The 11,336-nt window shown below is 41.0% G+C and overlaps 1 protein-coding gene across 1 annotated transcript; it reads left to right on the top strand.

Annotated features, from left to right (window-relative positions):
• The first annotated feature begins 386 nt into the window (after positions 1-386).
• LOC138634213 (uncharacterized) lies at positions 387-9,570 on the top strand. The gene is made up of 6 exons (XM_069720956.1): positions 387-758; positions 3,545-3,613; positions 5,585-5,843; positions 7,622-7,655; positions 7,801-7,987; positions 8,687-9,570. Exons 2-6 carry the CDS (start codon positions 3,559-3,561, stop codon positions 9,040-9,042), a joined length of 891 nt encoding a protein of 296 aa, XP_069577057.1. The 5' UTR covers positions 387-758; positions 3,545-3,558; the 3' UTR covers positions 9,043-9,570.
• Positions 9,571-11,336: the final 1,766 nt, after the last annotated feature.

The following is an 11,336-nucleotide window of genomic DNA, read 5'->3' as shown; positions in this document are numbered from 1 at the left end:
AGTGTTGTGTTCCCAGGGTCTTTAATGGAGACAGAGAGGGATTGAGAAAGACCCCATTGTATATGCTGTCTTTTCAATGGGAGCTTGAGCAATGGTGCTCTCACTGCTCCCAGAGAGAGAGAGGGAGGCGGGGCGGGAGGGAAGAGGGTCACAGAGGGGGTCCTGTACAAGAAAGAGGGGTGTTCTGCTCAAAAACACAAAGTTTTGGGCCTGGATGGAGCGCATGTTTGGGTTTTGAGGGGGATGGGCATCAGCTCCAGGACTGTGTTTAGGTTCAAGCCACACCGAAAGCCAGCAAACCTGATTCTTAACACCGAGACTTAAAGATTTAGGGATCTTTTTTTTTTTTTTTTTAAATGAAGCTCAAGGGGATTAAGCACATGCTTCCAGGTTGTGAAACACTCCTACCTGCAAAACAGCATACATGGACACCAAAGGAAGACGGCACTGCTTACATCCTCAGATGCCTGCTAAACAAAACAACCTGTTAGTTTGGAGGGAGACCGCGTATTGGCTGCAAGACCTGGGAAACACCTTCCTGCTGCTCTCCCAGCTACCCCGGGGGTGCTGACAATGAGCTACCCTCCTCTTCTTCTTCTTCTTCTTCTTCTTTCTGCAGACGGGACACAGCCAAAGACAAACTGCTTCCCTCAACCTGTTGGGTCGACACATTAAAAGACTACCAAGGACACGTGAGTGCCTGAAGTTGAAGGCGCTTGTGCCCCCTGCTGGTGACAAATGCAAAACACTCACTGCAAGTAAGACAATAGTGGAACACTTTATGTCAGAACTGTACTTCAGGTACCCACACGGGGGTCAACAGAAAACTCAATATACTATGGACCAGTGTCTAGATTCGTAAGGGAGAAGTTGTAAGGAAATAACAGACACAATAATTAACTGGAGGGTAACGTTCAACTGCAATTTGTAATAACTTTAAACAAACAATAAAACGTTAAACTATTTCACTCACATTTTAGGATCAACATATGCAATACTTAGAGCATTTAAAGTAACAATAACTGTTTAGCAGATGGAAAACATAACACTCATGAACTTGTTTTCAATATCACAGGTGATGAAAGAAAATGGTCTTTTCATCATGAATTATTAATTTTTGTAAACATTTACTATGAAATTAATGCGTTTACTTTTTAAAACCATCTGGTGAACATGAATAAGCGTATTACATGCTCACATTCTTTCATTTGAGATCATAGTTTAAATGCACATGTTCAGTAGTTTTAAATAGACATCACATTTTGTCATTAGCACGAGGAGTTCATTCATGAGCTATGAATCATACTTTTTTTCCCTGCAGGGTTATCAATGAAGAATGGTGCTCAGTTAACTACAGCTTAATACGTTGACCAACACAACCGGAAATACAAGTTCACATATTATCAAGGAGAACACGTGCTTTTCGGAGCCAACACCAGCTTCTACAGTTAGCCGCTGTAGCTTAACTTCTCTAAACTCACCAATACGCTACCAAACGAGGTTAAATCCTGGCACACAGGTGCTTGGACAACTCCCTTTCACTTCACACAAACTCTCCCAACAGGTCGACTTTTTGTTCACACGGTTTTTAACTATCCTGTGTTTTGCTGAAGAATTTTGTCTGTTCGTGCCGTCTACAAAAATGTAGCCTGTAAATCACCTGCCCTGTGTTATCCCTTGAGAAGGTGTTTTAAAATGTTTGATATTTTTCTAAACAATTAATTATTAGACTCTCAGTGATATACAGCCCAGATTGCAATTATTTTGACCGTTACACACTTTTCTTTTTTCAGGCGATGTGCTTCAACGTGTTCGGTTTCAAATAGTAAAGTCCCGGCTTAGAGGAAGATGTAGCTCTGTCAACAAGGATCGCTAAAACTGCGAGTGTTTTCAAGAGTAATTGGACACTTGGAGAACTAAATGTTTCTTATGTGTCGTCTTATTAAGCCCAAGGTCAAGTGGCTCAGAGTTGATTAAGAGTTAGGCCAAGGGGGAGGTTGTCTGTCAGGGGTAAAGACGTGACACAAATAATAATATGGCTTTGGGGGAAAAAAAAAAAAAGATTGGAGAGACAGTTGGTCTGCTAAAATTACCAGATGTGAACGGGTCAAGTAGAAAATTGCAAACAAGCCGGTAGGATGAGGAGCACAAGCGTCGTGGATGAACAACAGGGAACACAGAACTAGCAAATACGCAGTAAAGCAGATCCATAATGAGCTCAATCCCTGCTGGAGTCAGACATCCTACTTTATTTTGTACTAATACAGAGTTCAGAAACAGAGCGAATCTCTCTCGTAGGAAAATAACAGTGAACGTAATTGTGATGATGTGGTTCTCTTCCCTCGTTTGGCTTTAATAGCCATATTAACATCTCTGTTTCTGATTTATTGTAAACTATAAACACATGTGAATAAAATCACAGAGTCACTTAAAACAGGCTTTAAACGAATACTTCGGCACGTTACCTATGTCATGTGGCACATTTTACAAAACTTGTATTTGTCTGAAATGTTTTTTGGAGTGCTGTTGGAGAAATCGAGGCAGATAATTGTTCAACCTGGAGTGTCATGTCCGCTGAAGGGTTCTTCAGTAAATCATTGATCACAGCTGGAAGGAGGTTATTTCTGTAGGATGTGACCTCTCAGCAGGGCGAGTGATGAAATGAAAAGAAAGCAATGGGCTCACATTCGTTCTGTTGTTTTACTGGCTCCCTTTATTTTTATATGAGTTTTTATATGCTTATCGATGTGTGTATACGTCAGCCTTTTCGCCTCCGGTGACTGAGTTCAATTTTTCATCCTCCACCTCCTGCTTACTTTAATTTCTGCATCTCTCAGCCCATTTATGAATATGGGATGTCTCTGATTGGCTTGCCGAGATCCCGCCTGTTGCATAATATTTTTCCAACCGTGATAAGCAAATACAAAACAATAAAGCGAGAAGCGATTAATCCCGTGGGGATATATGACATTGGCAAAACAAATTGACATACTGGTGATTGTTGCCTGGATGGTCGCGGGTCTGGACAGATTAAAATCTTGGTTGGGGCTATCCACAGCGGTGCTACAACCGGATTCCAGCTGTGTAAGAATAATAATCCCCGTGTTTTAATCTGCTTGAGCGGGAGGTGATCCAAACTCTGGTTCTGAAGCCATCCAAGGGCATCACGGGTACACTGGGATTTTTTAGGTTTGATAGCAGTTTAATGACAAGCTATTAGGAATCTGACATATGTTGCAGGACTGCAAACAAAGGCTTAATTTGGAGTGTGTGTTTCTGAGAGAAGAGCAGTATGAGAAAGTCCAATGTGACATCTGCTGATGGCTGAAATGAAAATCGCAGGATTTGATTTATCCATCACTGTTATGATTATTGTGGCCTCTTGTCTGCATAAGCTGGAACGTTTCCAATTCAACTCACGCCAGCGTGGGTTTAAGGAAAGGAGGCCTAAATAGTGGGGATTATTCTCTGGCTCTTGCTCGTTCTCTCCCTCACTCTCTTTCACCCTATTTTTCAGCGTCCGATGCTCTGCCTTTCATTTCAGCTCCTGTTGCTGTGATGACCACAGACATGATCACAGCAGGTGTTCATCGAGGCTTCCTCAGGAAATATGGTAGGCCCGCTTGTCTTCCTTCATCCGTGTGTGCAGTTCTCTGTCGTCGTGTAAAGATGTGATGTTTATTTTTCTGTTGGATTTTTGTTTTGCATTATGCTTGTACTCATTCAGTATATTGCAGGTCGGTCAGTGTTATATTTATCATTAAATGTAGGTTAAGTGATGCACGGTTCTCTTAGACACTCTCTCCGTCCACCTGCTGCGTGTTTGACTGCAGTTTGTTCTTGACATTTGAGTTTGCTTCAGTATGCAGGCAGTTGTTTACGTTTTATATTGTTTGAACGTCTAAATAAAAGCAGTTGATGTCGTTATGAAAGGAGAGTTTTGAACATTCAAAACATCCAGAAAAGCCCAAAACCTTTGAAAATCTGCTCCTAAATATTATTGATTACCAGAATTAAAAACCTCAGTCACTCATGACACTTTTACAGATGTGTCTTAAACAAAGATTACAAATCCTTTGGTATTTATTCAGCTAATGTGGCTGTTGACTCACCTACTGAAGAGGAATCGTGTTTCAGATCAGCACTCCAACTCTAAAATGAGCGATGTCATCAGTCCCAGATGTGTTTTTACAGAATGACGAGATGTTGAGTCTCAAAGCCAAGTCATGATTCAGGTTTCCGCCAGTGTTTCATGTCTTTGTGCTGATGTTACATCTGTTTTAAATCTCCCTTGATTTCATTAGTGGCGTCATGGTGGATCAATATTTAATAGCTATTTTAAGTCTTCTCTTTTCTTTTCTCTCTCTTGACTGTGCAGACTAATAAGAGTAAAATACCTGAACAATATATATTGTAAAGTGTAAGCAGCCCTTGCAGGTGGAGGCCATGGTAACAGGCAGTCCATCTAATTCCTCTCTCTCTCTCTCATTTAATCCTCTATGTGGAGGAATAAATCAGATCTTCCCTGTCCATCAACATGTGCTCTCCATTTATTATCGTTATTACACAATGGACAGTTGTGTGGAGCACTTACACTCTAACACCCTCATCTGTGTCCTGTCCTGAAATCTCACAGTATGTTCCCAAAACAAAAGCTCCTCCTTTTTCTGATAGGGGACAGCTTAAATATTTCTTTTGACAGCTAAACAGTAACAGACTTGTATTTGACATTATTGCTTTGTTTTTTTTCCCGCCATGACGACTTGTGGCATGACAGGAGAGATCTTTTGTTTTTAATTGGCAGGTAACTTTCACATTGTAATGCTGCTCTGAACGCTGTTGTCTCACTGCCTGTACTTTTTAATATGGTTTACAACATGCCTTTCTTGAAAGATAAATGTCTTGTCAGACAATGACATTTATAAAGCAACATTTCATTTTTTACAGATTATTTCCTGGCAGAGAAACTCTTCTTGTGCAGTGTAACATTTAATACAGCGGCTATGTTACAAATGCTTTATTGTGAAAATCTGTTTTAATAATTTTCTTTTATCAGTTTTTAATCATTGTTGGACATTTTTGGAGGCTGAAGTGTATAATGTATAATTTCATCATAGTGTGTTTATTCAATTTTATCGATGACTTAATGCTCATTAATGACATCATATTAAATGAAGAACTCTTTTCTTGCAATCTGAATTTTTATATTTGTTTTTTCAGTACATAGAAAGTTCAACCTTAAACAAAATAGATCACCACAAAGTGAACATTTCAAAATTTAATCTGTTTGTATTCACTTACTTCATTTGGAACTATAAAGATTAGTTATTGTAATTATTATAATAGAACAGATGGTCAAACATGGTTCATATTTAGTGTGATGGACAGATCTGGATCTCTCCAACATGCCACTGTTTTGTTTTTGTTTTTAACAAAAATGAATGAGATCAAATGCATTCAGACTTTTCACAGTTGGCTATTCTCCACGATGCTTTTACTGTTTATCACTCAACTAGAATTGCACCACCTCCAACTCCCTACTTATGTCCCTTTCTGCTGCGTTGCCTATTTTCCTCCTCTGCAGGGGGCTTCATGTTTAAGCAGTGGAAGGAGAAGTACCTTGTGCTGACCATGGAGGGAAGCCTGCTGGTGTGCCGGGATGCAGAGTCCCCTCCGGACCAGGTGGTTGCACTGCAAACCAGCTGTGAGTCAGTCGCAGAGGGACGAGAAATACTTGACCTGCCCAAGTTGCCTCCAGGGGGCAGGAGGGACTGCTGCTTCGCCCTCATCCTGCCGCAGAACAAGTTCCTGCTGCTGCTTACAGACAACCCAGATGACTGCAAGTGGGGCTCTCTCTCTCTCTCTCTCTCTCTGTGTGTCTGTCTCTGGATTTCAAAAGTCCTTTGCCCCACTCATAATCAGATGTTACACACACACACACACACACACACACACACACACACACACACACACACACACACACACACACACACACACACACACACACACACACACACACACACACACACACACACACACACACACACACAGGAATTTAGGTCTCCTTTGTCCTACTTACTATCGGACATGTTTACTGCAGATGGTTATCAGATTATGGCATTGCATCCTCTCCTGTGTTGTTATGTGGATCTATAACAGGGGTGGGCAATTCATTTTCCCAAGGGGCCTCATGAGAAACTGGGACTGTTGTGGAGAGCCAACAGGCTGAACTCAATCCTGCTCAATATTAATTTTATCACTTTATAAAAAGCAGTAAATTGTATGTTTTTTTATTAGCTGCTACTGGTAGTAGTAGATGTTGCAATTAGTCTATTCAAATGTGGTGCAAGCATTTTAAAAACGTCAACATTATATCACGATCAACATTCACGAAAAAGATTTTGAAAATGAGCATATTTTTGCAGTATTTCAAAGACCAGCATTAAATTAACTAAACAAAAATGTAATAAGTGCTATTGATATTTTGTTTGTCGTGTAATTACCTCATTTGCTGTTTTTCAGTTATTTGTTTTTGTTCAGTGAGAGAAGGGTTGGGTATTTGCGGTTGTTTGTTTGAATCCCAAGAAACTCAAATCTCAGAAAACAAAGTGCAAATAAATTCCTCGGATTTTGTTCCTACCGCCCACTGACAGGTCTCATTTTGCCTCAATTTCAAACACTTGGCAATCAACATACTTTTAGGTAGGTAGGTAGGTAGGTATATACTTTATTAATCCCCGAGGGGAAATTTTTTCGCCACAGCAGCATACATACAGGAGCAATAATAGAAACAATAGAATAAAATAATAATAGAATAGAATAATATAATAGAAAAGCAATAAAATAAAAAATATAAATATAAAATATAAAATGCACAGTACATACAGTATATATACAGTACATTAAATATCTATATATATTATATACAACAAACCAATAAACACAGTCAACATATATATATATATATACATACAGTACAGAATATATATACAACATATACAATAACTTTTTTTTTTAAATTACACACACACACACACACACACACACACACACACACACACACACACACACACACACACACACACACACACACGCTAAAACAGCTCCTAACAATGACCATAATTAAGTCACATCATACAAAACGTTGTTATCCTGACTGGTTTTTACTTTATCTTCCTCAATGTAAATGAATGACAATTATCGGACACAACTTGGTTAATAAGCACTCGATATCTCTTGGGAATCTCAAAATGTCGTACTTTGCTCCAAACCTTGTCTGCCTAATCCACCTGTCTCAGCTGCAGGGTCACCGGTAGGTCAGTGCGTGATTCAGAGGGAGGAGGGGGGGGGGGCTTCGGGCTCTGCTCCAAGACGTTCAGACCACGAGCTCGCATGGTGAGACGTTTAGGGAACATCTGTAAATTGGGGTACTGAACTGGGTTACACATGCATGATGTACACTTATTTACGTGTGATTCCTAATTTACCATTGACCTCACGCGGGCCGGTCAGGGACAGTCAAAGGGCCGGATGTGGCCCGCGGGCCGTAAAATGCCCAGGTCTGATCTACAAGCTTGGATCTGGTTCAAGTAGGATGACATGTCATGTTTTCCTTTCACAGTCTTTGGCTGAAGTTGATCAGGAAAGTGAGAGAGGTGAGTCAGCAGTTTTCTGGTCCTATTGCTGCCACAGCCTCACGCATACAAATCTCTCTAATAATATCTGAAAATGTATGAATGCTTCTTTTTTTTTTTTTTTTTTTTACTTTTCCACAGTTGATCTCTTTGTCTTACTTCTTAGGGTGTCATGTCACCCCTGACCCTTCAGAGACAACGCAGCCTCACTCCCTGCATCACAGACAGAGACCCGCTGCCCGACTCATGCAGTGATAATGACCCTGGCTCCCCCAGGGTTGGTGAGGGCACCCCTCCTTTGTCTCGAGTCACCGAACGGGGAGGCTCCTTCAGGGAGAGAGGCCAAAACCAAGGTCTGCTATCAGGTCATCTGTAATCACTCGACAATAGTAACTCACAAATTGATGCTGCATTATCGGGTAATAGCAGCTTGCATGTTTTCATCAGTTTTTGTTTATAATTTAAATTAAATATTTCAAAGGAAATTGCTTTTTTTGTGAGCGCTTTTGTGTAAAGCAGAGAGTGTACTCAAGTAGCTGGAGAGCCCAAACAGTGAGCAAAAAGAAGCAGAGTTGGGCTTGGTAGCCGGTCGAGGCACATTTCTTCCTGTTAAAGGGAAGTTTTTCCTTCTCACTGCTTGCGTTTTTTCTTCCGTTTAAAGGTAGATTTTTTTCCTCCCAGCCGCTCACGTGGGAATTGTTGAATTGTTGGGTTCTCCAGTATAAAGTTCTGTTGTAAGGAGTACCCTGAAATTACCTGTTGTGTTGTGGATTGGCGTTATATGAATAAAATTGAATTACATTTTTATGTAATGTCATCAAAATATACCTTCGGGCGTTTTATAATGTCTCTAGCAATTCTGTTTGTCTGGGAAGACGTCTGTAAGAGCGTTGAAATGACTGACATCCTTGAAGGCCGGGGGGGAAAAAAAAAAGCTAAAACGTTACCAACATTACTCATTAAAATCATCGTTTGACAACTGGTCAACCGTAAAAAAGTTTTGGTGTATTTGTCAAAACCGTATTCCAGTTAATTGTCCATTTCTTCTCCAGCCAGCGTGCTACGCCGATCCCTGCGTAGTGTCTCCGTGGCGCCACCTCATCGTGTATCTGATTGTCTTCGCCACGGCAACAGCAGCGATGCCCGGGCGGTGAGGGCGGTGTGCTTGCTGATGGGGGGGGCAGCGGCCTCCTCTGCTCTGGGCTACATCAGCACCTGCACCCCCACCTCTCCCCTCGCCACCAGGGCCCCAGAGCTTGCCCACGGAGCAGGCGGCTTCTCCGAGCTCTCCGCGGGAGGATCCTTCCACGCCTGCAGCCAGGACGTCGACTCCTCTCCCTTCGACAGCTTCGACTTTGAAGGAGACTCCGACTTTGACGCATTTGACTGTGGAGGATTTGCTTTTTAGTTGCGACTAGGTAGAGGGAAATGGTTTGAAAAGGCCGTTTATTCTCAAGAGAGTCCCCATTTTTCTATCATATAAGGGCAATGCTTGTTGGGTTCGCTATACATCTAATTTATAAATTAATGAAGGTGTTCTTCCTGGCTTTATGCCCACGATCCTCAGGTAAATCATTCATGATCTTGACTGTCTGTGTTGTATCACTCTTTCCATGCCACAGGACAGCTTGAGGTTAACAGGGTGAGCAGTATGATGCCAGACAGCCACATGGACAATTATCAGGAGATTCTTCTCTCAATCTTAGAATAATTGTGTTTTCCCACTGTTTGTCTTATAATATGTCTTCATTTTATATATATATATTAAAAAAAAAGATGACCTCAGTGAATATTTTCTCCTCATCAACATTCTGTTCATTTTCCCTTTTTCCTTGTTTTCAGATTTCGCCCTCTACTCTCCATTTGCACATACCAGCATTTTAACGTGAAATGCCATTTAAAGATTAACTCTAAATAAATCTTGCTGTCATCCGGACTGCGTGTCCCTCTTTGTGATCCATCTGCTGTTTGTTGGCTGGCAGAGAGCGGCCGTGCAGAAAACAGGCCAAAGTTTGGAGAGGGTCAGGGGGACATGCAGGATATGGTCGTGTGTGCTTATCTGAGATTCTGACAAAAATAATCTCCCGGTTTTACAGCTCATGAGCTAAATGTAGACTTGTGTTGGAGTGTTCACCAGACTGAGCTACAGACTGACCTTTCTTAAAAAATGACTCCATATTTTTGCAAGCAGCTTATTAAAGTTAAAACATCTGTGCTGTTTAATTTCATATATTCATTTTGCTGCTGGTCGGGGTGTTAATAGATGAAAAATGATTTACTCTCAAATCAGAATTTTACTTTGCTTAAGTCCAACATCCTCTGTTTTATTCTAATCACTGGCATCACTCCTGGTTGACATATTCTGAATGTCATGTTGTGTAATGCCTGAAACGTTTGCTGCTCACTATTGGTCATGAGTGCTGGCCAGAACAAACAGCCGAGTCCCCTGGTATCTCCCCCTTCCCTCCTCCCCCCTCAGGTAATTGTATTGTGTGACGTATTTTCCCGCATGTGCTATTTAAGTTCAGTTTGAGGCTAACCGAGTCTGCTTATTTTCAAAGCCAATACATTTTCTGTCTTTGACCCAACGCTGCAGTGTAAAGTGAAGTCAAACCTGCTTGTCAAAATCCTCCCGGGTGTTTTCTCCCACTCGGAGGTCGGATTTTCCCCATTTTCCAGTTGCTAATGAACGCACAAATACTGGTGCCATTTCTGTCAGTATTTGAACATCTTAGTCGTTATGCATAACAGTGCTGCTTGTCCTCCAAAAAAGTGTAGTGCCTGCTGAATTTATGCTGCCATCAAATTCCGGTGATACATAAATATGTCTTTGCGTGCATGTGTAGTTGTGTTAATTTAAACACATCCCAAATCATTAAAAACAACAAAAACCTTAGTGGCCACCTTTAATATTTTAAATTTGGACTCTGTCCATCTTAAAGCGTTACCACTTGGTCTTCTCAGGAAAAGGACGTTCCTACAAGTGAGTTCATTTATGACCATCTGGTCTCGACAGTGATGAACCTGTTCCTGACAGGAACACAAACCACCAGCTCCACCCTCAGATACGCTCTGAGTGTGCTGATCAAACACCCCGACGTACAGGGTAGGTCTCCAGAGTGGGAACCTGCGTTGGTGAGTCTCTGGCTCGGATGGAGCTTTATATCTCCTTGATGTCACTGCTGCAGAATTTCACCTTTTCCTGTGCTGATGGCGCTGACAGTATGAACCTCATCCCAGAGTACAGCAGCTTTGCCAACATGCCTCGTAGTTGCCAAAATCATTGTGGTGAAAAGAGAAACTCCATTCAAACAGTCTACTGTCGGTTGAAGACTGTAGGATCTCTTTACAACATGAATTTTGGCCCTTTGGTCCACAATTTACTTTTTTCTTTGGTTGTTTATTTTATTCTTCTGTCTTTTGATCCAAATTATTTGGGCATGAGCTGCTGGACATTTGATTTTTTATAAATAAAGTATTCATCTATCTATCAGTATTATTGAGAAATAGTCGTGTTTTTTGTCCAGCTGATGATTTGTTGTTACCTAACTGACACAAGATGATACAATTTAGGGAACAACTTTCCCCTTTGGCTTTTTTACAATTTCTTTTCACATATTTTTTTTGTCTTTTTGTATATACTTTAATCATTTCTTGGTTCCTGTATTAATTGCTAAATTTGATTCTTAAACAACAAAAATA

This window comes from Brachyistius frenatus, unplaced genomic scaffold (assembly GCF_029030835.1).
Source record: "Brachyistius frenatus isolate BFR_SWC_R1_liver_20210118 unplaced genomic scaffold, ASM2903083v1 Contig_254, whole genome shotgun sequence".
In the NCBI taxonomy this organism is placed as follows: domain Eukaryota; kingdom Metazoa; phylum Chordata; class Actinopteri; family Embiotocidae; genus Brachyistius; species Brachyistius frenatus.
This window is presented reverse-complemented; position numbering and strand designations above follow the sequence as displayed.

Coding starts and splice junctions, on each gene's coding strand:
- LOC138634213 (XM_069720956.1), top strand. CDS start 3,559: ATGACCACAGACATGATCACAGCAGGTGTTCATCGAGGCTTCCTCAGG. Junction 5,844..7,621: donor GACAACCCAGATGACTGCAA/GTGGGGCTCTCT, acceptor TTCCTTTCACAG/TCTTTGGCTGAAGTTGATCA. Junction 7,656..7,800: donor TGATCAGGAAAGTGAGAGAG/GTGAGTCAGCAG, acceptor CTTACTTCTTAG/GGTGTCATGTCACCCCTGAC.